Source organism: Heteronotia binoei, chromosome 3 (assembly GCF_032191835.1).
Source record: "Heteronotia binoei isolate CCM8104 ecotype False Entrance Well chromosome 3, APGP_CSIRO_Hbin_v1, whole genome shotgun sequence".
NCBI classification, from domain to species: Eukaryota; Metazoa; Chordata; class Lepidosauria; order Squamata; family Gekkonidae; genus Heteronotia; species Heteronotia binoei.
The window spans coordinates 87,433,498-87,460,300 of NC_083225.1; the positions used below are offsets into that span (position 1 = coordinate 87,433,498).

At 43.2% G+C, this 26,803-nt stretch overlaps 2 protein-coding genes across 6 annotated transcripts in view; both read right to left on the bottom strand.

The window, feature by feature from the left end:
* Window positions 1-8,744, bottom strand: part of C3HXorf38 (chromosome 3 CXorf38 homolog) — a 34,048-nt gene extending 25,304 nt beyond the window's left edge. For both annotated transcript variants that reach the window (XM_060234132.1, XM_060234131.1), the window contains exon 1: window positions 8,508-8,744. In XM_060234132.1, coding sequence (XP_060090115.1) covers window positions 8,508-8,726 — 219 coding nt within the window. In that variant the 5' untranslated portion in view covers window positions 8,727-8,744. The remainder of the gene's footprint in view (window positions 1-8,507) is intronic.
* Window positions 8,745-10,773: 2,029 nt separating this feature from the next.
* Window positions 10,774-26,803, bottom strand: part of MED14 (mediator complex subunit 14) — a 69,076-nt gene continuing 53,046 nt past the window's right edge. For all 4 annotated transcript variants that reach the window (XM_060234134.1, XM_060234137.1, XM_060234135.1 and 1 more), the window contains 7 exons: window positions 26,168-26,353; window positions 23,812-24,047; window positions 23,299-23,478; window positions 21,953-22,060; window positions 21,719-21,844; window positions 13,924-14,113; window positions 10,774-11,353 (listed from right to left, as the gene is read on the bottom strand). In XM_060234134.1, the coding sequence (XP_060090117.1) occupies window positions 11,280-11,353; window positions 13,924-14,113; window positions 21,719-21,844; window positions 21,953-22,060; window positions 23,299-23,478; window positions 23,812-24,047; window positions 26,168-26,353 (1,100 nt within the window). In that variant the 3' untranslated portion in view covers window positions 10,774-11,279. The remainder of the gene's footprint in view (window positions 11,354-13,923; window positions 14,114-21,718; window positions 21,845-21,952; window positions 22,061-23,298; window positions 23,479-23,811; window positions 24,048-26,167; window positions 26,354-26,803) is intronic.

A 26,803-nucleotide genomic window follows, 5' to 3' on the forward strand; every position in this document is an offset into this window, starting at 1 on the left:
CCATAAGACTTGGAGTCTGGCTAAGTGCTGTATTTTCCAAAGCAAAAGTGAATTCTCTTATGCACTCTGTCCTAGAAAACAGTTTATATTTTTCCAAGTTCACGGTACCAATCTCTAAGCCTAAACTAGATTATCAGGCTCCTTAGATATCCTTGACATGATAACATGTCTAGAGCTTCCTGACCCACTGATAACATACAGATTTCCACTTGCAGAGGTGCTGAAGTAGTCTGGAGCTTCTTGCCCTCACAGATACATTAATACAGGCAAAGTTGATACCTGCTGTATATGAGGAGTTGTGCAGTTTTTCAGACATTCACCACAGGCCTAAATTGACAGCTATTTGCTTCTATGGATTGCAGAAGGTATTAATTAGTGGTGATTTCTTGTTCAGTGTTGTTCTGGGCAACCACTCTCTTAATGGGACTTGACAGAACAACCAGGATATATCCTCTATAGAACTACAGTGCATTTGATTTAGGAATTTGATTAATTCTGTATGCTGCATACCAGAATGTTATGTTTGAAGGCTTTTGCATTATAGTTTTCAAGACTCAATAGTTTCTGAGGTGAAGCCACTGTCTTGTTGTCTCTCTCTGTAAAATCTCTCTCGCCAGTCTCAATCTGGCTCACTGAACATTAGTGGGGGTTCCAGGCAATTGCCTGGATATTGGAATCCCCCACTATAGCACAAGAACAAAATCCATGTAATACCTTTTATTAGGACCAGCCAACTTGACACAAAGCATTGTGCAAACTTTCAAGCTCACCAGAATTTTTCAACAAGCTGTACATGACAACATTTTAAAAAGAAAAAGAGACAAGGAAGCAGATTTTTCAGGCTATGAAGTTACAACCTGAACTTGCAAACATTGTCTTTGAAATTGATGCTGGCATACAGCTTTACCTTATTGTTTCTGTTAACTTCATAAATGTCTGCTCAACAGTTCTCTTTTTTTCCCATATAAATATGCACTTCTGTTTTTGCTGTTCCTTTTAACAGCCCTGTTACAGTTTCTCTTTTCAACTCCTCTGGCAAATCGTTCGTTGCTTTAAATTCTGCCAGTGGTTAACATGACTTGTACTGCAAAGAGGTAGGGGACAAAAACATGACTTGTACTGCAAAGAGGTAGGGGACAAAAAAAAATCCCCAAAATGCTTATTTTTGCAAGTCTTACTTATAAGCTAAATAAACTAATTTGCAGTACTCTGACTTCGAGGGGGTAGTCTTCCAAGTCATTAGTATCCTCTACATTATTGTTTTTAACATCTCACAATTCTATACCATCTGCTTCATCCAGTGAGCAAAACATCTGTTTAGGTACAGGCAAAATTAAAGCAATTAATAAAGCCCCCAACACATAATAATAATCATTTTATTTATATCCCGCCCTCCCCGCCGAGGCAGGCTCAGGGCGGCTAACAACATCAGTCAATACAGTAAGTTATACAGTGATTTAAATAATAGCTAACAATTATTAAAATTCTAAAAACAATAGAACGATAAAATTAACATCTTGGTGCTATTCCAGCAGGTGACAAGTGTCAGTGTTTGAGTTCCTTTAAGAACTAAACTGCTGAGTCAAGGTTATGCAACTAAAACTATACAGCTGTAATGGAAGTCACGAGAAGTCACAGGTGTAGCTCATGTTACCAATCAGGCTTAGGATTGGGTGGCTGCACTATATCTGTGGTAGCATTAGCCACAGCACTTTGCCTTGGTTACATGCCGTGCCTTGGCCTTGGGCGATGCTGTATGAATGACATATGTGAAGGAGAAACTCTGTTGAACTGTTTCTTGGAAGGAGTGACTTACTGACTGACTTGCTGGATTCATGTAATGTATTGGACTGACTTTGACTTCTCTATTGGACTGTGATTTGGTGCTGCATATTGGAGGACTGCTATTCTGTGTATGACCATTGCCTGTCTTGACTGCCTCTTACGTCTAACCCAAAATATAACTGTTAACTGGCTGTTGTGGAGTCTGTGTTTTTACCACAGTGTTCTGGAGTGCACCCAACTATCTACTCACTCAGGGGACCACACCTTCCTGCACATTCAAACTCTGTCATCGGTTATGGGCCCAGTGCGTAGGTCTCCTGGAGAGTAAGAGCGCTACGTGCCATCAGTTCCTGTGGTCTACTCGAGGTCTACTCGTGAGTAACAGCCATTTTTGGGCGTGGCAGTTTTTTGTTTTTTACACAGGCAGAATGGAGTCCAGTATCCAAGTCTCCGGATTCCTCATCAAGAGGCTGAACGGGGAGAATTACTGCACCTGGTCGGAGAAGGTCACAATGATCCTCAAATATCATGGTTTGTGGGAGTACGTGACAAGTCCACCCAATATAGCTGTGTTAGACGCTGCTGATGACGCAGCTGTTATAGCAAAACACAGGAGTAATGAGGATAAAGCTTGCGCACTAATTGGTCTAACGTTGGAAGACAGCCAGCTTATCCACATAAAGTCCTCCAGCAGTGCAAAGTCTTGTTGGGACGCTTTAAAGTCTCTCTATGTCAGTGAGAGTGTGGGCTCCCACATATACTTAATGAAGAAACTCCTTAGTGCAAAATATGTGCCTGGTGGGGAAATGAATGTCCACCTAGAGTTTATGCAACGTACCTTGCAACAGTTGCAGGAGAAGGAGGTGGTTTTTTTCTGAGCAGCAGAAAGCCTACATAATCCTTTGCTCCCTGGATGCTAGTTATGATCAGTTTGTATCCTGTTTGGATATCTTGCCTAAAGCTGAGATAACTATGTCTAACATCGCTCAACGTTTGTTGAATGAGGACATGAGGAGAAGGAACACAGTTTTGTTCGGTGTGTCTCCAGCTCATTCAGCCAAGTCTCCCGCCCGGGAGGAATTTAAAGGGGCCGACAGTCATGCAGCAGCTGGGAAAACTTACTCAGTGAGGAGATGCTTTATATGTAACAGCCCTAATCATCTCAAGCGGAGCTGTAAGCATTTCAAAAGGAAACAGTCTTCTGTACCTCCGGTGGGAGGCAGGCATGTGAACCTTGTTGTTAACTATTCTTCCTTCTGCAATCAGTTTTTAATTGATAGCGGCGCGACTGTGCACATTATCAAGGACAAGAGTCTCTTCAACACCTACACACCAATTAAAGGTCAGTGTGTTATGTTAGCTGATGGGCTTTGTGCCAATGTAGAAGGAACTGGGCTTGTTAACATTCCTTGTCTAAGGAGAAAGTTCCAAATGCTTCACGTGCCCAGCATTAAGTACAACATGTTATCTGTCTCCACTTTAACTGAGCAGAGTTTTAAAGTGTCTTTTACAGCTGAGAGCTGCTTGATTAGTGGTGATGGCGTTTCAGTGGTGGCTAAAAGGAGAGACAACTTATATTTTCTGGAGAAAGAAAACCTTGTGCAACATGTGAGTATGAACCGCCCCCCTCATGATGAATGCATACACATGTGGCACAGGAGACTGGGGCACATAAATTTCCAAGCTGTCAAGAGAACCTTGCAAGCTGCAGGAATTACCCCCAGAGCCTGTCATTGTTTTGTTGACTGTGAGATCTGCAAAGCAACGAAATCAAAGGCAGCACCCACAGTGTCTCCATCAAAATTCCAGTCTGCAGAAATCTTGGACCTAGTTTTCATGGATCTGATTGGACCATTCCCAACCAGAAGTGTGGGCGGAGCTAAGTTTGCTTTACACATAGAAGATCACTATTCTCGCTATGGTTTTTGTTATTTACTTAAATCCAAGGCTGAGACTTACCAAAACATCAGCAACTGGCTTCGTTTTGTCAACAGGAAAACTGGGAGAGTTCCAAGGGCTATTATTTCTGATAACGGCACAGAATTTTGTAATGACCGCATGTCTTCTCTGTTTAGGAGATATGGCATCAGCCATCAACGAACATCACCTTATAGGCCACAGCATAACGCTTTTGTCGAGAGGAGGAATGCCACCCTCTACAATATGTGTATCTCTATGTTGAGAGACAGTAACCTTCCCATGAGTTATTGGGGGGAAAGTATCATGAGTGCTTCCCATGTGCTGAACTATTCCTGGTCTTCTGCTATTGGAAAGATCCCTGCTGAGGTCTGGTACGGCAGGAAAGTGTCCATTAGCCATATAAAGATCTTTGGGATACCAGCCTATGTAAACATCCCAAAACAGCTACAGCGAAAGGGGAGTAATAAGGCTGTAAAGTTGTTATTTCTTGGGTATTCCAACAATCACCAATCTTATAGATTTTCCCAAGTAGGTGACAAGAAGATAACAACGTCCTGCTCTGCTAAGTTCCTGGAAACCTCTGTCGGTTGGGAGAGAACGTCCTCTACAGTATCCCTACCTACAGCAGTGGAAACTGATTCGCCACTACCAACTGGAGGCGAGAGGCGGAGTCCTTCATCCAGCAGCAGAGTCATCAAGCCGGAACCTGTTACACCTGCATCTTCTGGAGCGGGAGTGTCACAGCAGCAGCAGCAGCAGCCGGTGAGCCAGCATGGAGTGTCAGATGAGGAACCAGAACCTGTTCTCAGACGATCTACGAGAGAAACTCATCCTCCAGATCGCTACAGTCCTGGTCAGGCATGTGTCGTCCTTGCTGAGCCTTCCTGCTACGACAGCATCAAGCATCTCACGCAAGACGAACAGGCTGGATGGAACGCAGCCATGAAGGCGGAGCTTGAGTCGTTGAAAGAGCTACAAGTCTACGAAGAGTCTGTACTACCACCTAATCATAAACTCTTGGGTTGTAGGTGGGTTTACAAATTAAAATCTGGGGCAGACGGAAATGTATGTTATAAAGCTAGACTAGTAGCACAGGGGTACTTGCAGTCCATGCAAGATTATGACGAAACATTTGCCCCCACACTCAAAGCTACATCAATCTTTTGTGCTCTGACTTATGCAGCCAGGCATAACTGTGTTGTAAAACATCTAGATGTTAAGACCGCTTACCTACACGCTCCTCTAGAACACACATTGTATATGAAGTTGCCACCTGGTGTTTCTGGTGGAAATAACAATGTAAATGTGTGCTGGAAACTTAAAAAATCACTGTATGGTTTAAAACAGTCTGGGCATCAATGGAATCAGTTCTTAACTGAATGTTTAAAGAAGCTTGGTTTCAAGCAAGGCATAGCTGACCCCTGTATATTTCTCAAAGGAAAAGGGGAGCAGCAATGTTTAATCCTTGTCTTTGTTGATGATTTAGCTTTGATTTGTAGAACTGAAAAGATGATGAAATCTGTTGTTGAAACTTTGAATGAACAGTTTACTGTGAGGGATCTGGGCAACATCAGACAATATGTTGGCTTAGACATTGAACCTGTAAATGGTGGGTATCGTGTCTCACAGAAGGGTAAAATAGCTCAGTTGCTAAAGAGCTATAAAATGGACCAATGCAGGGGAGTGCAATCTCCTATGCTGCAGAACTTTGATTTAAATGATAGCAATAGTCCACTGTTTGACCAAAGCATCTATCAGTCTTTGATTGGAAGTTTATCTTATATAGCTAACTGGTCAAGACCTGATATAGCTATGGCAACTAACCAATTGGCAAGGGCTGTAAAGGAGCCAAGACAATGCCATTGGATTGCTGCTAAACATGTCCTTAGATACCTAAAGCATACTCTAGAGTTAAGCTTGTATATAACACCTGTTAAGGATCTAAAGGTGCATGCTTACGCAGATGCAAGTTTTGCTAGTGATCAGAGCACCCGGCAGTCAACCACCGGTCTGGCAATTTTCATGGGTGGTGTCCTGGTAGGGTGGAGATCTCTGAAACAACGACATGTGGCTCTCTCGACATGCGAGTCAGAGTATTCCGCACTCAGTACAGTCTGTAGTGAGTTAACCTGGTACAAACAGCTACTAGCTGACCTTGGTTTGTTTTACATAGAACCTATCACTGTGTTTGAGGACAATCAGGCGGCTCTAAAGCTAGCAACCAATCTTGGAGTTAAATCAAGATCCAAGCACACAGACGTCAGGTTCCACAATGTGAAGCAATGCTTAACAGACAGGCTAATCACTCTGGAATACTGTGCAACGAGTGACAATATTGCAGACATTTTCACTAAGGCTCAGACACCATTTAAACATAAAGACAACTGCATAAAACTTGGTCTGAAGTGAAGTTGCAATATTACTGCCATGTTGTTGATATGTATGTGAACTATGAATGTAAGTAGTTTATGTTACCTGTATAGAATGTTTTTAGTTCCATAAGGGGAGGATGTCAGTGTTTGAGTTCCTTTAAGAACTAAACTGCTGAGTCAAGGTTATGCAACTAAAACTATACAGCTGTAATGGAAGTCACGAGAAGTCACAGGTGTAGCTCATGTTACCAATCAGGCTTAGGATTGGGTGGCTGCACTATATCTGTGGTAGCATTAGCCACAGCACTTTGCCTTGGTTACATGCCGTGCCTTGGCCTTGGGCGATGCTGTATGAATGACATATGTGAAGGAGAAACTCTGTTGAACTGTTTCTTGGAAGGAGTGACTTACTGACTGACTTGCTGGATTCATGTAATGTATTGGACTGACTTTGACTTCTCTATTGGACTGTGATTTGGTGCTGCATATTGGAGGACTGCTATTCTGTGTATGACCATTGCCTGTCTTGACTGCCTCTTACGTCTAACCCAAAATATAACTGTTAACTGGCTGTTGTGGAGTCTGTGTTTTTACCACAGTGTTCTGGAGTGCACCCAACTATCTACTCACTCAGGGGACCACACCTTCCTGCACATTCAAACTCTGTCAACAAGACTCATGTCACTCAACTTTATGTTGAGTCCATGACTCCTGCCTCAGAACCAAAGCTGAGAGGTTTGTAGGATGCTTCTCTTTGTTGCTGGAATTTCCTAGAATTTGCCACTAGAGCCATAATCAACAAGAAGGCAACTCCACCTTCCTACCTGCAAGAACTCTGTTAATTATGATGTAAAGTGAACCCAAGATTTCAAATGTCAGGATTTTTTAAAGGGGAAATTTATTTCTCTAGAATCCTGAAGAGCTTGACGCTCCACTCAACAGTGATCTAGCAGCACTTCTTGTCATGATTTTTGCAACTGATTTATATAGGCAAGCAGCAGTGTCAATGGCTCTCTCAAGCCCAACAATGTGGAGGCAGCATTTTGTAGCAAGCCATTTGTGTAAAACGTTTGTGCAGTTCCAGGAATTTCACCTATGTCAGAACAACCTCGTCTTCCTGTTGCCAACATTTTCTCCTTCAGAGCCTGAGGAAGAACAGATCAGGCAACATAATTTACCAACACACAGCTCCTGTCCTCTATCACAGCACAAGGAGATGGAGTGAAAGTCTTAACTAGATTTCTTTTATGGAGGGAAATTCCACATGATTAGAGTTTTGCCATTCAGCCCCACATTATGCTCACCCAGGAAATGCAGCAGTGCTTATTTGCTGAAGAGACACTCTGGGAGGCTCAGAGCTGTGTGACAGTCATGTCATATGACCTCTGAATTCTTAACTGCAGGATGGGTTGGGTAAGATGTACTAATAGTATAACTGATGATTTGTATGGCATCTCTGTCAGTTTCACTTTGTCTCCATACTGTGAAAATAATGTTTGTGGCTCCTGTATATGATATTTTCATAACCTTCAGAATAGACCATCTTTTAAATCTGGTATTAGAATAAAACATTCTTAAATCATGATACAGTTCTTGTTGAAAACATTAGAAGTCCAGGTCTGAAGTAAATTTCTGTCCTGTACTTGTGTTCTATGAAGAACAGACTTCCTTCATTTATGAGACACAACTCGTTAACATCTATTGAAGTTAGCATATACCCACTTCCGTTTCACCCGGGCACTGTCAGCTTCCTCATCTGTCAGCCTAGAAGGCTACAGGAGCATTACTTCCCATTAAATAACCGGATCACGCAAGAAGCCAATGTAAAGTCATAAAGACACAAGATCAAAAGAACCCCCAAAAGTTAATCTAAAGTGGCTGAGAGATTTCCAACAGAACACAGCCAACGCTGCTAAAGTGCAGGAAAACTCTCTATGAATGTGAAGCTGATACCTCTCTCCCAATATGGGCGGCGGAGGTAGAGAGAGAAGAGTTAGTTGCAAAAATTCGAGGGGTGCCTCTGGCTGGACTCTGGCTAAATTCGTTAATCCCAAATTGGGCGTGACAGACAGCCACGGGTTCCTTCCCTTGGAGACCGAGAATTTAAACGGCTGGGAGGAGGCGGAGAAATGCTTAACCCTGTCTCTTCTCGTCTGCTCTCCAGTTCTTTCGTCGCCCTTCCTCCCAACAAGGAGCAAACAGAAAGAACATACATTTTCCCCATCCCCGTTTTTTAAGGGCACTGAGGATCATAAGAAACGCAAAACGGAGCAAAACGCACCCGTGTCATAGGAGACCGGCAGAAGCCCAGCGGCGGGGCTGGAAACTGGCAGACTCCGCAAAGACCCGGCTGGGGTGAAGAAGAGCACACCGAAATCCGCCCCGCTGCTCCCAAGGCTGCCGACAGAGAAGGGCGTCGCCGTGCCTCACCTGCCTGCCTCGAGGGGTGCAGCTCCCTCCGCAGCCACGGCCGGATGACGGGGCCAGACGAGCTGCATCGCGGTCGACGAGCTGGCGATGGAAAACGTGGACTTGCTCCCCGGCATAACGCTGTAGGGCAGTCCGCAGCAGCAGCAGGCTATGGCCGGCCTTCACCCAATTCTTGTACTCCGTGCAGTTAAGGCGAGCAGCCAGTTCCGCCAGCGCCATGGCAAGGCAAACTCCGCCTTGCGCCTTGCCTGGGCTAGATGCTGGAGCCGTCCTCCAGTTGCCGACGAGGGGGGGGGGGACCCGGAAGAGGGGCCTGCTATGAAGCTGTTTACTCCAGTCCACTTCCTAATAAGCAGGAATGCTTTGAGTTGATAGAGCTGTTTCAAAAATAAACTCACAGTATCATCATGGCGTTAATGTGACTCTTCGGTACAATTCTGTTTTCAACACTGGACTAATGGCTGCCCTATCCCATATACAGGACTGGAAACTACGCAGAAAAGAACAAAGGGATCAAGCGGTTGGCACTTTTCAAGGAATGATTAAACACTGGGAGCATTTTAAACCATGGAGCTCATGAAATTATGCACTCGTCAGAGAAAATGGATATATTTTTTTCTCGTTAGATGCTAAAGAACAGCCAGATCAGTATTTTGCCCAAGGGTCTCAGGAGAAACAATGGAAAGTACTCCATCACATAATGCATAACTTGTGGTTCTGAATTCCATAAGTCAATCTGATGAGCACTAGCTTAGTTTTAAAGGGGAATTAATGAAGAAAGGGGTCTACCAAGGGAACCTGCAGGTTCAGAAGCTCAGTGAAGAACGTTGAGCAGGCTTCTTGAAAACAGATCTCTGATAACTGTTGGAAACAGGATGCTGAACTGTAGAGGTCTGTGATGCCATCCAGTAAAACTGCTCTTGTATATTTATAGAGGTTCCACACAGTATCTCTGTTGACAGAAGGAATTTGCTTTAGCAAAACAGGATTTCTCTGTCTTTCTTGTTACAGCTCAAACCTGTCCCCGAATACTACCCCTGGGGGACAAAGAACAGCATGAGAGTGTTGATGCGCCTGTGCTTAGTGAGGGTGGTCTTTAGTGACGCAAAGAATGAAGGCTTGCTGACAGAGAGTGGATATGGCCTGCTGAAGAAGGGACAAATCAGTGGAAGTCCCACCCCCCTTTTATCAGCATAAATTTCTCTCTGGATCCAACCTTGTGTCTTTACACAGTACCAAATACAAAGCCCTACAGCTTTGTATTGATGTACAATGTTATGTTATATTCATACCAAAGATAAAACAACAAAATGTTAATTCCTGTTTGTTGATAGTTTGGTCTTCATTCTCCCAAGCTACTTTTGAAGCCAGTCTTATTTATTAAGCTATCTTTATGACATTTACCGGTATACCCTTTATTTTGACTATCACTAATGGATGTCTACTGGCATAACTGATATGAATTTTGCATTATGGACTCCACATAGAAACTGTCTAGAATGATTTTAGACAGCAGCTATGCAACGTAGGCACCTCTGATAGTTTACTACACAGTTCCCTTATTCAAATAAAAGGATTTTCCATAACTGCAACAGCAGGTACAGTCACTTAAGGAAAAAGACTTAAAAGCAGCCAGGCTCGTAGTTCTATTTCCCTTTTAACTTGTCTTCTATTTATTTTCCCTTCTCTTTCTCCTTTCCTCCTCAAGACTTTTCTTGGTTACTTTTTATTCCCCCTCTGCTATTCTTTTACAAAGCAAGAAATCATAGAGTTGGAAGGGACCTCCAAGGTCATCTAGTCCAACCCCCTGCACAATGCAAAAAATTCACAAATATCGCCCTCCACCCCAAATTCACAGGATTCACATTGCTGTCAGATGACCATCCAGCCTCTGTTTAAAAACCTCCAAAGGAGAGCCTACCACCTCCCAAGGAAGCCTGTTCCACAATTAGATTCGCCATGCAGCACAGAATGTGGCTTTAAGTAGTCAACAATTGACTGCTGGGCACACAGGACCAGTTTTATAGCTCTGCAAACCACTGCATTATAACAACTATGAGCAAAGTGCACCAGGTTACAAGGACTGGCAAAACACCTTCTACCTTAACTAGTCTCTTTGATATCTTGGCCAGTTTCATAAGGAACCGTACTCCTTAGATTGGTTTGCTGAAGGTGTTTTTAAGCAATGATGAAGCTCCCACCAAAACATAGCTCCATAAGATCCTTTTCATTATGTAGGTGACGTGTTCAACAGAAAACTCACACAAATTTTTAAATCTAGTTTATTAAATATTGCTTTTGGGGGGACATGTTTACAACAAGCCCACTTTTTAAATGTAAGGATTCAAAGCAGTCATATTAAAATACAGATTCAATATAAAGTATGTCACAATCTTACAGTATTCAAAAAATGACAGACTTGCCTTTTAAAAAAAGACTATTACACCAAGACATAAGAAAAACATTTAAATAAACAAGTTTGGCATTTTCATAATCTTTGTAGTATAAAACAGAATATTAACTCTATTTACTGGCAAGCGGATACATAAATCTATTACTAGTTTGAAATGTTTCCTTAAAACATTATATAGAGTGCTGTACAAAAAAAAAATCTGATGAAAGTGCATCCCTGAAAGTAGGCCAATCCATTGTATTAGCTCTTTTATAAATGTGACACGCAAAAATGTCTCTTCTGTATTACATAACTGAAGGCTTTATTTCAGAGAATTTTTTTGCCGCTTCATCTCATTTTACCCTTTGTCTAAAAATAGCCTATGGACGCCCACCAGGGGGCAGTGTTAGGTTAGCCATTAAATCACGAACAGCTGCAAAGATTGTACATTCACCTAGAACAAGGGAAAGAAACACAAGTTAGCTCCTTAAGTTCTGGCAGTGATAAATTTAATCAGAAACACTTCAAACTGAAACTAGTGTACTATAGTAACTACAGGTGCAACATTAAATAAATAACTTAAGTGCAGCTACTACCAGAAACTCTTCAACCAGCTAGTGTAAAAATTCTACATGTGAACAAAGCACAGATTTCCTCACAGTACAATAAATGGGCTGGTTTCTGTGTCCAAATGTAGCAAAGGGCATTCTCCACCACCACCCCAGTCACCTGCACAGTGGATTTGTACCATGATGGCCTGGATCCAAAAGCTATAAGGTACCCTTGGATAACTGCCTCTTTCTTGACCTATATATAAGCTCACATTGTTGTCTGAGGAGATAACACAACCTCAATTTGTGCTGTATGAAGGTCCTTGGAGGAATGGATACAAGTGTGAGCAACCCACAAATAGATATATTTAAAATACGTAAATACCTGTCTTTTCCTGAGCATCTTAGTACCCAAGGTGGGTACAATATAAAAACAAATACATAATTATATATGTGCTAATACTGCTGGAGAAGAACACTATCACCATTAGAAAAGAACCATACAACAATGGGTCACAGTTAATAGCTGCCCATGTACAGAAGTTACCTGCAGCTTCCCTTAACACAAATAAGCCTTGCTTTAATTAAATGTACTACTGCTATTGGTTGTATAAGCAGAATGCCTGCCCCATACCCCCCCCCCCCGAATATTATATTTTGGCAGTCTTTTTAGTGACAAAGCTAGTATTTAAAGCTTCTGGAACAGTCAAATCAGAAAAGCACACATCTGATGTCACTGACATAAAGAAATCAACTTCTGCTATTCCACAAAAGCAGTAATGAAACTCTTGTAGATACAGAACGAAAGACAAAGATCAGCCACCACCGCAAATTAACCAGCTCAGCCAAAATGATTCTTGCTAGGTAAAAAATAAAAAATCACAAGCTATGCTGCTGGTTTTGGAGTGTGATTTCTTTTTAAAGATTACAAATCTGTAAAGATTTGATCACATGGGAATGTTTCTAGCAAACATTTAAACAAGTATTATGCTTCATTTTACAATTTTTTTAAAGTCAAGAAATCACTGAAAAATAGCCATGGCATCTTCTTCAAGCTTCAATTTAGAATCTTTGTACCACCTCATTTTAAGATAACTGAGCAAGTATGGACAAACCCCAAGCGCCAATTCCAAGAATTCTGTTTAGTAAAGCTCTACAACTTTTAGAACCACATGACAAATGCCTCATTGGTAAAGAAAACATTTGTTCAATTAAATATTATACCTAGAATTGAATTTTTCTTCTCAGTATTTTCACTCCTTAAGCATCTGAACATTAGGAAGCCTTGAGGGGGAGGGCTCATGCATGAATGATGGACAGCATGCACAATATTCCAGTTGCCAGTGAGACAAAGCACGGATTTTTAATAACTCACCTTGAACCTCTTATACCGAGGTGGAAATACATGGCTAACCATCCCAAAAATCACAGTTACCTCAGTGATGATCAGGAGGGAATTCAGGATTGTGTTTACACCAAAAGCAAAGGCAAGCATTTGAAGAGGCATTATCCATACCACCTTAATCCTATAAGCTGCTCCACTGTAGTCAAATGGTATGTGCCATCCACATAATGCATTTTAGAATCATGTCTATGTTCTAATACTACACTAGAAATATATGTACTTTTTACAACCTATATAATGGTTTTAACTATTGTACTAACAAGTAGTTAACAATAATGGCATCCAGCAGGGGAGGAGAGAATCTTCTGTGAAGTTGTTTCAGGTAAAGCTATACATCCAGTCAGCTTAAAAAATTTCATACCCAAGAATATAATTGTTCCCCCCAAAAAAAATCACTTTAAAAAGTTTCTAACACTTTTATTAAAAGAAAAGTGAAACTGGATACAAAAGAGTTTCTCAAGGAAACAAAGCAGGCAGCACAAGATAGAAGATACAATCATGATGAGATGTTAGTCATGGGATACAGAAAGAATAAGCCAGTGCTGTGATGTGTTACTTTATGAAGTAATTTATAAGTAGTAGTTCCATCTTCCTGGCCCCAGGCTTTCCTCAGAGGAGTGCAATCAAGAACAAGACAAGTAGTAAAATCTTGTAACAATTAAAATTACAAGAAATGGGAAGACATATTCCTACAGTGGAAGATGACTAACAAGCACTAGTTTTCACAGAAATTATATACACAGGGCTCATGTGACAGTGCTAAAAGTAGCATAGTTATTACAGTAGTAGGAGCCAAGTTTAAGTGCATTATGCTTCCTCAGTCAATGTCAAAGTCCATGTTGCACCAATAACACCATTCTTCTGGCACCACAAAGAGGTATACTGAACAATATATCACTACATGCATTAATCTCTTTTCCAACCCCTTCCCCCCACCCAGATCTTATGATCTTTTTAAATAAAACCATTTAAAATAAACCAGCACTCAAGGTAAACTGCAATTTATAAACTATAAAACCTTGTCCATTCAAGCATGCAGAAGATTACCCTACTGGACATGTACAGTACCTGGCCGTGGTGAATTCAGTTCTGCAAACCTCTTTAGAATATTGCTAACCATCATGGGAGCAGCAACTGAAGAGTTCTGCTGTCTGGGAATGTCTGCCTGTTGTGTGGTACCTGAAGCCATATCATATATGATTGGAACAATTATGCTTACGGCTTCCTGAGAAACTGTGGTTTTCTGTGTTAGCTGAAGCTGTGAACAGAAGAAAACCAAATCAGCAAAAACAGTAGTTTTGCAACATAACCATGTCTAAAATTATCTTATCCATGCAGTACTTTTTAGCACAATTCTGGAGTTAGACCCATTTCTTCTACTACTTTCCACTCTTCTTAGCTTAACAGAAAACCAAAGCTGGTGGTAAAGGGCAGTTATTCAAATCTGCAATTAGGACCTCTTTAAACTTGGTGCTTTGGTTATGGAGTGTCAGTTGCTGAATTCCGCATTTGGCCTTCTGACCTAATATATTAATACCATTTTTTATATTCTATATTGCATGATACAGTAGGGAAACTGAAAATACAGGAACAAATTTACTGGGATTGTAATTTGTATTGTATTCTGCTGAGATTATATTTATTGAAGTTATTTTATTTTTGCTTAATGTTTGGCTGGGAAGTTTATAAATCAGAATGTATATCCACGGTCTGTTGTAATCTGCTCTGAGCCTGCTTGTGGGGGAGGGAGGGCTAGATGCTGAATAACAAATAAATAAACTGAGTTAACTATTGTCTGGCTAGATGGAACAGTATAAAACTCTTTAAAATTAAACAAAACTAAGTTAATGTGCACCATTCTACCTCAGGTTTCTGAACTCTAATATCAAGATTTACATTGTTCAATGTGCTTAATGCCATCGCTGTTGTTGAGCTCACTGTGTGTAACCTCACTGTATGTCCTTTAAAGGGCGTCCAATGCTACCGATTGTTATTTGAACTGATAATCAGATCACTGTGACCACTTGTAGCTTTCTTAATGGCAGCCATCTTTACAAATGCGCATTTTGAAACCCACATTTATGGAAAAAACAGGTTGCTTACCTGTAACTGATGATCTTCAAGTGGTCATCTGTGCTGTCACACACATTGGTCTTGCCACAGGCAATGGATCCATACCTTGGAGTCTCCAATAGCTCACCTAGAGTGTTTTTGGCGCACTTTCCGCTTGCCCTGGGGAGCAGGCATCAACTGCGCATGCCTGGAGCGAGCGGGAGGTGCCATTCCCACTCAGTTTTTTCCAGCTGCTACTGACAGTCTACAAAAGTAAAAACAAAGGCAGAAAAAGCCAGCAGAGGGGAAGGCTGGGTGGGCGTGTGTGACTGCACAGATGACCACTCGAAGATCATCAGTTACAGGTAAGCAACCTGTTTATCTTCATTGTGGTCTCTGTGCAGTCCCACACATGGGTGACTAGCAAGCTAAAAGTCAAAAGGAAGGTGGGTGCTGGCAAGAAAAAAATATCTTCATACTTACGGTGTATGCATGCACTCACCTGGGATGATTTCAGTGGAAGATGGACCTGAGGACCGCTTGGCCGAAGGAGGCGTCCCGTCTGGCACGAACGTCCAAGGCATAGTGTGAGACGAATGTGGATGGCGAGGACCATGATGCAGCAGCACAGACATCCTCTAAGGAGACGCCCTCCAGGAAGGCCAAGGAGGTCAAGACTGCTCTAGTCGAGTGAGCCTTAAGGCCTTCAGGTAAAGGTTGGTTAGCAACTTCGTAACACAACCGGATTGCAATGGATACCCACTTAGAGAGTCTCTGGGTAGAAATTTTGCATCCTCTTTGAGGATTGCCGTAGGCCACAAATAAGTTAGGGTCCTTACAGAATGGTTGTGTACGAGAGAGGTAAAAAGACAAAGCTCTTCTATCGTCGAGGGTGTGTAGAGCTCTTTGTCCAGAGTCCTTAGGATTAGGAAAAAATGTGGGCAACGAAGTAGAAGTTGAAAGATGAAATTTCGATACAACCTTAGGTAAGAAAGCAGGATCTGCTCTCAAGACCACCTTGTTCCTATGAAAAACTGTATAAGGTGGGTCAGAGCGGGAAGGCACACAAGTCACTGGCCCGCTTGCCAGAACTGAGAGCAACCAACAGGGAAGTCTTCCAAGAGAGTAGATTAAGGTCCACAGTGGCCAAGGGTTCAAGCAGGGGTTTCATAAGTTGTGCAAGAACTAACAACAAACTCCAAACTGGCACAATCGGCTTGATAAGAGGGTGAAGGTGCAACATGCCCTTAAGGAATGATTTGGACAGTCTATGAGAGAAAACAGTCTGACCGTCAATAGGCTCATGGAAAGCAGAAATGGCTGAAAGGTGAATCTTTAAAGAAGAATAACTGAGACCCGACACCTGTAGAGACAGCAGGTATTCCAGGATCGAAGGGAGAGGTACAGACCGTGGATCAAGTTGTTGAGAGGATGCGAAGGAGCAGAAGCGCTTCCACTTGCACTGGTATGAGCGTGTGGTAGAAGGTTTTCTGGCATTCAGGATAACTTCCGCTACTCTCGGTGGTAAAAGTGTGGCCGAATTCTCCATGCTGTAAACCCTAGAATTTGGGGGTTGTGGTGCCATACCTGGCAGTGATTCTGGGTGAGGAGGTCGTCTGCCGGGGGAGGTGGCGATAAGTGTGATGGGACATTTGAAGGAGTCTCATGAACCACGGTTGCCGTGGCCACCATGACGCTATCAGTATGCAGTCTGTACCGTCCCGAACAATTTTGAGTAGAGATCGGGTAATTACAGGGATTGGTGGAAAAAGATAATGAAGAGGACCCCTCCAGCTGTGGAGGAAAGCATTGTTGCATCTCCTGGTATAAAAGAGAGGGCATTTCAAGTTGTCCTTCGTAGCAAAAACATCTACTTTTGGAGTCCCGAAGCATGCAAAGATGCGATGCAAGTAGCGTGGATTGAGGGACCATTTGTGGTCGTCTATGCGAATCCTGCTGAGAGAATTGGCCAAGACATTTTCTGTCCCTGGAAGGTGAATGGCAGTCAGATAGATGCTGTTTTTGATGCACCATTTCCAAAGAAGTATGGCTATGCGGCACAGACAGATAGATCTGGTACCGCCCTGCTTGTTCGCATAGAAAACTGTGGCCATATTGTCGGTTGTGATCTGGAGATGTCGGTTGATTACAGACGGAAGGAACGATTGAAGAGTCCTGTGAACGGATATGAGTTCTAGGCAGTTTATGTGCATAGCCCTCTGGGGCGCAGTCCACAGACCCCTGACAGTCTTGTCCTCTAAGTGGGCTCCCCATCCCCACTTGGAGGCATCTGTAGTCACAATGACAGACGGAGGAGGAAGAACAAAGGGCATTCCGCAAAGTAAATTGTCTGGTACTGTCCACCAGATAAGGGAGAGCCAAACCCTCTGAGGTACAGTGAGAATGGTATTCTGTGGTTGTACGTGTGGATGGTAGGCACGGACAAACCAAAGCTGCAGAGGCCGCATGCGCAGTCTTGCGAATTGAACCGAGGTTGTTGCGGCCATGAGGCCCAGAAGATGTTGGATGGTGATAGCAGGTTGCGTAGTGGTACGTATGACCTCCTGGGCCAGGGAGAGAATGGTGTGGGCATGATCCCTGGGAAGAAAAATGAGATGAGGAGATGTGCAGAGACGAGCACCTATAAACTGTAGGTCCTGAGTTGGGGTGAGGTGAGATTTGGCAGCATTCACACACAGGCCCAGGGAGGCAAGAAGAGAGAGTGTTGTTTTGAGATTCTTCACCAGTTGATGTGCTGTGGGAGCGATGAGTAACCAGTCGTCTATGCACGGGAACACTGGAATGTTGTGAAGACGTAGGGCAGCTGCGACTACTGCCATGCATTTCGTAAACACTCTCGGGGCGATGGATAGCCCAAACTGGAGGGATCGATACTGGAAGTGATGTTGTCCCATGGCAAAGCGAAGATATTTGCGGTGCTGAAGTCTGATGGTCACATGGAAATAAGCGTCCTGGAGATCCAGGGATGCCACCCAGGAATCCTGTGGAATTAGGGGAAGGATGGATTGGACGGAGATCATTCTGAATTTCTTGTAGACTATCCGCTTGTTTAGTCTCCTGAGATCCAGAATGGGTCGCTTGCCCCCGTCCCTCTTGGGCACCAGGAAATATCGTGAGTAGAAACCTGTCCCCCGATGGTGAGGAGGAAAAGGCTCTATGGTATTTTTTTGGAGCAAGTCCAGAATCTCTTGTTTGAGATGAGGGGATGGTGGAGTAACAGTGAAGTAGTGGCAGTGAGGTGGCAAAACGAACTCGATTGTGTAACCTAGGCGGATTATGGTGAGTATCCGTGGTGATTGAGCATCAGGTTGGGTAGAACGGGAAAAGACGTGTTTGATAGCAGGGATTCAGCTGTTGGGTGAGATGCAGAGGGGAGTCAAAGAGACTGCTTGGCTGGCTGAGAAGACTTCTTTGTCTGCTGAGAGTGTGGCCTCTGTTGAAAGGGTTGCTTTTGCTGGGGGTGTTTCCTCTTCCAGTAATCAGATTGCTTAGGAGAGTGTTGACGCCTCTGAAAAGATGGTCTCCAGGGCTTGGATCGATTGAACTGCTGAGAGGCTGGCTGAGAGACTCCAAGGCGCTTCTTGCGGCTGTCATCTACCGAAGTGAGGACTTCATCAGTGGATGCATGAAAGAGGCCAAGGCCATCAAAAGGTAGGTCTTCGATTTTTTGTTTGATGTCGGGTTGCAGGTTTGTGGATCTTAGCTAAGTGTGTCGACGCAGTGCCACCGATGAAGCAAAAACTCTAGATGAGCAAGAAAACGCATGTCTAATGTGTTAATCTGCTGTTTAGAAACTCGTGAGTGTTCAGAGACTAAGTTGGATGCGACTCTCTGAGAAGTTTCAGGCAGAGAAGAAATGAGAGGAGTAAATTGGTTGGTGAGATTAAATGTATATGCAGAAAAATAAGCCAGGTAATAGTTAAGTTTGGAATTAGTAGAGGCAATGTTGTAAATCTTGCGAGCCAAGGTGTCCAACTTCTGGCCCTCACGATCAGGAGGAGTAGGAGGTCTGGATGGTTTGGCTTTAGTTGCTGAGTGCACGATGATAGAGTTTGGAGCAGGAGGGGAGGCTAAAAATTTAGAATCAGGAGCATGTACTCTGTACAGGGAGTCAAAGCGCTTCGAGGTAGGTGGAATCGAAGCAGGTTTGTCCCAGGCCTCACACAGCCCCTCCAAGTGCACTGGCAACACAGGTAGGAGTGACCCCACTGGGAAATCCGCCTGAACCAGATCGTGGATTATGTCAGAAACCTTGGGTGAGTCGGAAGGAAAAGTAACATTTAAGGCTTCGGCCATGGTAGTAATCAGATTAAGGTAGGCCTTCAAACCGTCTGATGGAGAAAGACAGGCTGGATGTGTGGAATCTGAGCCAGGAGAGCCAGGAGGATCTTCGGAGTCAGAAGAGCCGGAGCTGTCCCCGTCGGATTGGGATTCCTCGGTTACGGGAGAGATCAGAGGCTTGGTAGGTGCAGATGTGGATGCATGTTCCTCGGAAGGTTTAGACTGTACTTGTAAGGCAGTCGAAGTCATGGCCGATGTAGAAGATATGGTGCAGAAGATACAGTGCCGGAAGCTGTGCGGGGTATAAAAGATTCTCGGTACCGAGGAGGTTCATGGACTCGAAGGGCTTCACGGTCTCGAGAAGATAGATACTCCGGGTCTCTGGTTCAAGAAGGATCACGGTACCGAGGAGATTCGAAGTCACGGATTCGAGGTGTTGATACATCACGGCTGTGGGACGCGACCTCGAATTCACGATACCGAGAGCGAAAGAAACTCTCATCCGAGGGGGAACAGGAGTAGTGATGGAAAACCCGGCAGTGTCTGGGAGATGGCGATCTGGAGAGTGAAGAATATTCTTATCGACCCCTCCGGTAATAGTCCTGGTACTCACGGTAGACTGGAGAGCGTGAGCGGAAATCACGACGTCGAACCGGTGAGCGAGATCTGACATGTTGGGTGGAAACCTGTGTCGACGACTCTCTGTAGAGAGGAGAGACTCCGATGTCTCGAAGGGATCCAGCCTGTAGCAAAGACCGGGGATGCTCCTGAGAGAAAGTCGGATCCGAATGGAGGTCGAGTTCGAGGATGTCAAATGGCACCACGCTATGGACCGAGGGCGAACGAGATCGGACCGGTATAACCTTGACCGCAGCTGGGGAGTGAGGAGTGAGATGAGGCATGTCGGAGATGACATCGGAGGGTGCCAAAAACTCTGGTGAAACAAGAGGTTGGATCGGAGCCGAGTGTGTGGAAACCGACGCCATCGATGTCGCTATAGTGGTCGAAGTGGTAGCCCTTGGGGAAGTCGTCGGGAGTCGACCTTGTCGGATCGCAAGATTTCTTCGGAGCCGAGGCCGACGGATCGGTATGGCGAGACTTCTTCGAAGCCTTATGGCCAGTGTCGGAGTACTTGGATGGTCTCTTGTCAGACTTATGCTTTTTATGTTGAGCGGCCGATGCAGCCGAATCTCCTGCTTGGTGTGGGGGAGGCGGCGAATCAGAGCTGGGCTTAGCCTGGAGAGATTTTTCGAGCAGGAAACTTTGAAGTCTGGCCACTCGATTTTTTCGCGCCTGTTTACCAAAGTTGGCGCAATGAGGGCAAGTATCTACCCAATGAGCTTCACCCAAGCAGAAAAGACAGTACGAATATCCGTCTGAAATAGGGATTTTAGATCCACACCTCCAACACTTTTTGAAAGTAATTTTCCCTTCCATACGCTCCGGAAAAGGGAGGGGAGGCAGGGGAGAAAAACAGGGAAAGGAAAGCACAGAAACAAGGGCTTTAAAAAAAAATTTTATAAGGACAAAAAATGATAGAAAAAGGAGATAAGAGAAAAAGGAGGAATACGATACCAAACAGGAGAAGACGAGCTGAGGAGAGAGGAACACAGCAAGGTAGGTGTTGTCCAGGCAGTGGAAAGGAAGAAACTGAGTGGGAATGGCACCTCCCGCTCGCTCCAGGCATGCGCAGTCGATGCCTGCTCCCAGGGCGAGCGGAAAGCACGCCAAAAAACGCTCTAGGCGAGCTATTGGAGACTCCGAGGTATGGATCCGTTGTCTGAGGCAAGACCCATGTTTGGGACTGCACAGAGACCACGATGAAGATCTGCAGATATCTGTTTTTTTGCTTTAAAATACTGTGTAAGATGAAAAATCTATTACAGGACTTTATCTGCAGAGAATTTAACTTTTTCCAATTTAATTTAAATGCCAGTCAAGGCTCTGGAGCCCCGTGGCACAGAATGTTAAAGCTGCAGTACTGTAGTCCTAAGCTCTGTTCACGACCTGAGTTCGATCTCTGGTGGAAGCTGGGTTTTCAGGTAGCCGGCTTGAAGTTGACTCAAACTTCCATCCTTTCGAAGTCAGTAAAATGAGTACCCAGCTTGCTGGGGGGAAAGCATAGATGACTGGGGAAGGCAATGGCAAACCACCCCGTAAAAAGTCTGCCGTGAAAACATCGTGAAAGCAACGTCACCCCAGAGTCGGAAATGATTGGTGCTTGCACAGGGGACCTTTCTTTCCAAGACTCTGGTAGCAAAAAAGACATACCCAATTCAGTACAAAGGTGTGCTCAACCTCAACAACAGCAATGAACTATGTAAAATTTGCTATCTACAATCCTACAATTCAATGACTTCAGTGAGATCCAGATAATATGTACTGTTATTAGGTATCTTAGTTACATCTTAAGCCTAAATAAATATAAAAGAAGTACTTAGACAACTGTATACAGTCCAAGCTGCAACAAACATGAAACAATCCAAGCTGAATCAGTTGCTATACTTACAAAAAACAACATTTTGGATTTCAGCACGACAGCAGGTGTTCCAGGAGGTGCAATTGGTGGAGCACTTGGGGGAATTGTCAAACAGAACTGTACATTCCATTTCAGCTGGCTTGCCTGATCAGGGAACTGTTTTAATAAAATACACCAAAGACCATGTTTAGTCTACCATAAATAAACCAGTTTCCATTTAAGTTTTTTTTTTCCAAAAACAACAATGAGATAAACTCAACTCACCAGCTCTAGCTTCATAATGTGTACACAGTCCCGGAGAATATGTGGAGGTGCACCTAACAACTTTGTAAAGGCTATTAAAGTGTTAGCTTTGAAGGGTGGTCCAGCAACCTACAAAAAAAAAGTATATTATCACAATGTTTTTTGACAACCAACCAACCATGGCAGTGCTTAGTCATTCTCTGATGCTCTCTTAATACATACTGTGACAGGCCTTTTGTATCCACTGAGAGGACACACACAACCTCCTCTGATTTGGGGGGAACTAAATTTGTTCTAAACTATAAACCTTCCCCTCAATTGCCAAGTATTCTAAGTGGAGCAAGCCATGGGGTGAGTTTTGTGAAGAACAAGTAGAATACAGAGATCACTGAAGCAGGACTTATATATAAAACAGAGATTTATTTATTTACAGATTGGTTTAAAAGAACAGATCAGCAGCACAGGTGCTTTGATTGTTGAAGTCAAGCCGAGAGAGAGAGAGAGAGAGAGAGAAAATAATTACAAAAGCATGTATGCCGACAGTCCCAAGTTGTTCCGTAGGTAAAGCATATCTTTTTTAAAAGTACAATTTTAGAGTTGTTAAAACACTCTGGCCACTCTGCCACACTACCAAGCACAGCTTATCTTTCATTTTGTCTGCTCTTTTTCTGAGCCACACCTCAACTACAGCTGCTTTATCCCTGAGGCAGAACTCCACTATTTCTGCACTCTCTGAGGTAGACCTGAACCAACTCCTGCTGTGCTTCCCTCCACCATTCCATCCCCAACTCTGAAAGGTGACTGGATGCTGGACCAGCACTCTTTCCTTTCAGAAGCAGGACAGCCTCTTGCCTGTCACGCATTCCCTAATGCCCACTGAAATAAAGAGTACAAGGATGGTAGTTGTTCAGCAATTCCCATAAAATCCTGGAATCCAGAGGTTTCATTTAAGAGTCTAACATTCATGCTTGTAGAAACAATGCTGAAAGTACAAGTGACTCAGTTCATGAGTGATCCAAGCAGTACAGGCCTATCCCACTCCAGTAACATGCAAATAAAATGGAAGGAGGGGCAGATCATTAGGAACTTCAACAGCAGTCTTGACAAGTCATACGCAATTGTTGCACTGGCATGCCGTCTGCTATGTCTCTTTCTGAATGCTCAAGAAACTTACAGAACTTCTTCTGCTCCATTCTCATAGACACAAATGAAAGTTCACAGCCTCATGCCTATTAGCACTTTACTCTAACAAACTCTGGGATTTTTTTATATTAATTTTGCTAATTTCTATAACCAATCCCCTCAACATTTAAGGAAAACCAAGCTGTTATTTGATGATTAATTAGAAATAAAAATAAAATACATACTCTGGTTTCAAAGAATTTCTCCAAAACTTGCAATTCCTCTTGTTTCCACTGCCCAGCATTTTCAGGTGCTACTTTTAACTGCAAAGTCTGGTTGGTCTTAGGGTTCAGAGCAACTCTACACTTCAAGGCATCTGTCTTGAACATTATCACACCAGGTTCATTGGAGTTGATTAGTAGTAGCTGTTGAAGAAGAAGAGCATCCAATTGGAACATTTTCTACAACTTTTTACATTGTGAACAAAGCAAACACATTATCCTAATACTGCTTGTGTTTGATGACATATAATTTGAGCCAGGATCCTCTTTGCCATCGCAAAACACCAAATTCAAGCAAATTCCATTTGCCTAAAGTTAGGAACAACTGATGAATTCATAAAAGTTTCCACTGGCTTTTTGCTTCTTTAAAATGCTATCCACATTATAAACAACATACTCTTTGTGGCCGAGTTTCCCCTTGTCTCCCCTGTCCTAGTCTGACATTTAACTACTATAATACAACGTTAGCTTAGGTACCGTTTCCTGTTGGATAATCCTCTGAAGATGTCTTCTCATTATAACTGATCCAAGGAAACGTTCAAGTGGAGAGCAGAGATAGCTTCCAGCCAGTCCTGGCATAAGCCCAGGAGTTGGAGAGGGCAGCAGCAGAATGTTCAAGGCACCGTGAGTGAGAATTGTGGGTATGGATGCAGCCCAAGATCGGTGAGGTAGTTTACGAGGTGGTGGCATATTTGTTGGCATTGCTTGAGAACCTAGTAGAAATAAGTACACCTTACTCTTCCTGTTGAGGAATACATGATTATTTATACAATCAAAATGCTAGATTTGGGACAAGGGACAAATAACAAAATCTTCACCCCTCCCCTGAGGAGTTGCCCACAATTAGTACATTCTTAAGTTCTGTGCACACAGGGTAAATTGAAGGATATGCTCATCTTTATAACTGGAGAGTTTTATTTCGCACTATAATTTGCCATCTTGTTTTACATGGCTTTGCCCCTCAATGGGATTTGCAACCCTGGCTGCATTATGTGCACTCTCTTTCTTTGGAAAATTCTCCTTACAGCAAAAACCAGAAGCCATATCAGCAACATATAAAATGCTGTGGTCGGAAACAAGTGAAAATGACATTTTACAGCTGAATAAATGTTATTTATCAAACTCTTGACACTGGTTACACCTAAAGCATCACCAACAGAATGAAGCTAGCGAAGGAGGACTTTCCCCACTTCTCCCCTCCTGCTGGATTTCACTAAAGCCCTCAAATTCTGCTTGTGAAAGTTAAGGGACACTCATGAACGACACAGGAGGGGAAATGGGGATCTACAGTAGAAGGGGCAAAACCCCCCAAAAGGTCATGATTTGGAAGTGTGGTTACACTAGCAGAACAGCATCTTTTGGATTCAACCCACTGTTATTAGGGGATTGAAAATCTTATCATCTAGGACAGTGGTGTCAAAACATGCGGCCCAGGGACCAAATCAGGCCCCTGGGGGGCTCGTATCAGGCATCAAGCAACTGGCTGTCATCTGCTTCTTTCTCCCTCTCTCTTGCCTCCTGCATAACAGCTTGCTTTGTTAGGCTTGCTCAATCATTGGCTGAGGCTCCTCCCTTGGGGAAAAAGGGGGAGAGGGATAGCTTGTTTTGCCAGGCTCTCTCAATTGCACAACAGAACTACTGAGCCAAGCCTCTCTTACTTCTATTGGCTGAGGCTCCTCCCCCTCCTGGTCCCTGCGGAAGGAAGGAAAGAGCCAGAACCTTTGCCCAGTTCCCTGGGTCCCATGGGAGATATACAAAGAAAGCATCTTTAAGACAAACGCTAATATTTTAAGGATGTTTTAAGGGTTTTTTTGTTTGTTTGTTTTTAAAAAAGATCTTTGCGTTTTTCTGTGTCCTTTAAAAAGTTTAAAACTCTGCTACCTAGTCATAAATAGGTACACACATGGCCTAACCCAGCCTGACATGGCTCAGCCTGACAAGGTCTCATTTATATCAGATTCGGCCCTCATAACAAATGAGTTCGACTCTTCTGTTTAAAGATTAACAAAAAGCTACAACAGCTTCATAAGTGATTTGTCTATTACAAAATGTAGTTCACCTTCTATGTAAAATCGGAGAGTGGTCAGTATGGATCTTCCCTATAGCTTGAACTGATACCTAAATTCCTTACATGTCTAAAAGCTGCACTTTTGCTATGGAGCAAATAACTAAGCATGTGAACAATTACCCCACTAGGATACATTTAATGTCACTAGAACAAAGTAGCATGACAGTCATCTTGCTACTGTCAACAACCCTTGCTTTCACCTAGCCTGAAATCAGGCCAAGATCAAACTTTTCCAACAAGAGGTATCATCCAGCTGCACAGAACATTAAGTCCTTTACATACAGGTGGACTATTACTAATTCTAATTGTCCACCAAGATACATTAGCTTGACATGTCATTTTTGTGTGTAAGAATGCATACTGGAAGATTTTTGGAACAAGATTTGAAGACCAAGAAATGGCTACTGGAATTCCTTTGCCATGCTGCCTGAAAGGTTTTACCTGGATCAGCTCAACAATGACTATTACTCAAATATTATTCCAGAGTTTTGATAACTGAATATGTTCAGCTTGGAATACTCAGCATCATTGATATTACAGTAGGAGGACTGATTAATGCACCTGGATTTAGTTCTTTTGTATCAGAGCTAATCAATGATCAATACACTTTTGCCTACTTTTAAAAACTAAACTGACATGCTGTGTGTTAAAAAGAGTTTTGCAGTAAAATAATAGAGGAGCTGAACATCCACTGTCTTTATTGGCAAATAATTTTACCTTTCTGTACAAACACCACCACCCCAACACCCTGCCAGTATTGCTCACTTGTTCCAGCTCTTGGGGAATGAGAAGCATCTGGTACTGGCGAATGTAAAGAAGGGTTGGCTGGTGACATTCCAGTCATACGTGTTGTTGCTGGAGAGGGACCAGACACTTGAGGTGAGCCTGGCCAATTTCCTGCACGTTGACTGGGGGACATCATGGTATACGGTGAACTAGGATCTATTGTACCTAAGAGAAACAACAAGAAGTTTGAAAACTGTTGTCTCAGCACTAGACGTACTAGGAAGTTATCTGTCATACACCAGGATGACCCAGATCCATAGTAGTAGAAAAGAGCAAGAGTTCAGAAGCACCTTAAAGATTGCTCACCCACGAAAGCTCCATACCCTACCACAAATTGTGTTAAGTCTTTAAGGTGCTACTGGACTTGTGCTCTTTGCTACTGCTACAGACAAACTAACACAGATACCCATCTTGATCAGATCCATAGCCTTTAGCTTTCTTAGTATACTGCCTCACTAAAAGCTGAAGGAACACACTGAATATGTCCTATTCATTTTAGATGAGATATTATTCTTGCAAATCAGGACAGGCTTGCTGACCTTGGAATGCAATTCTTATGCCAGTGAAGATGAGAGATCTTGGGCTCAGTTCTCACACAAACCAACACTGAGGATT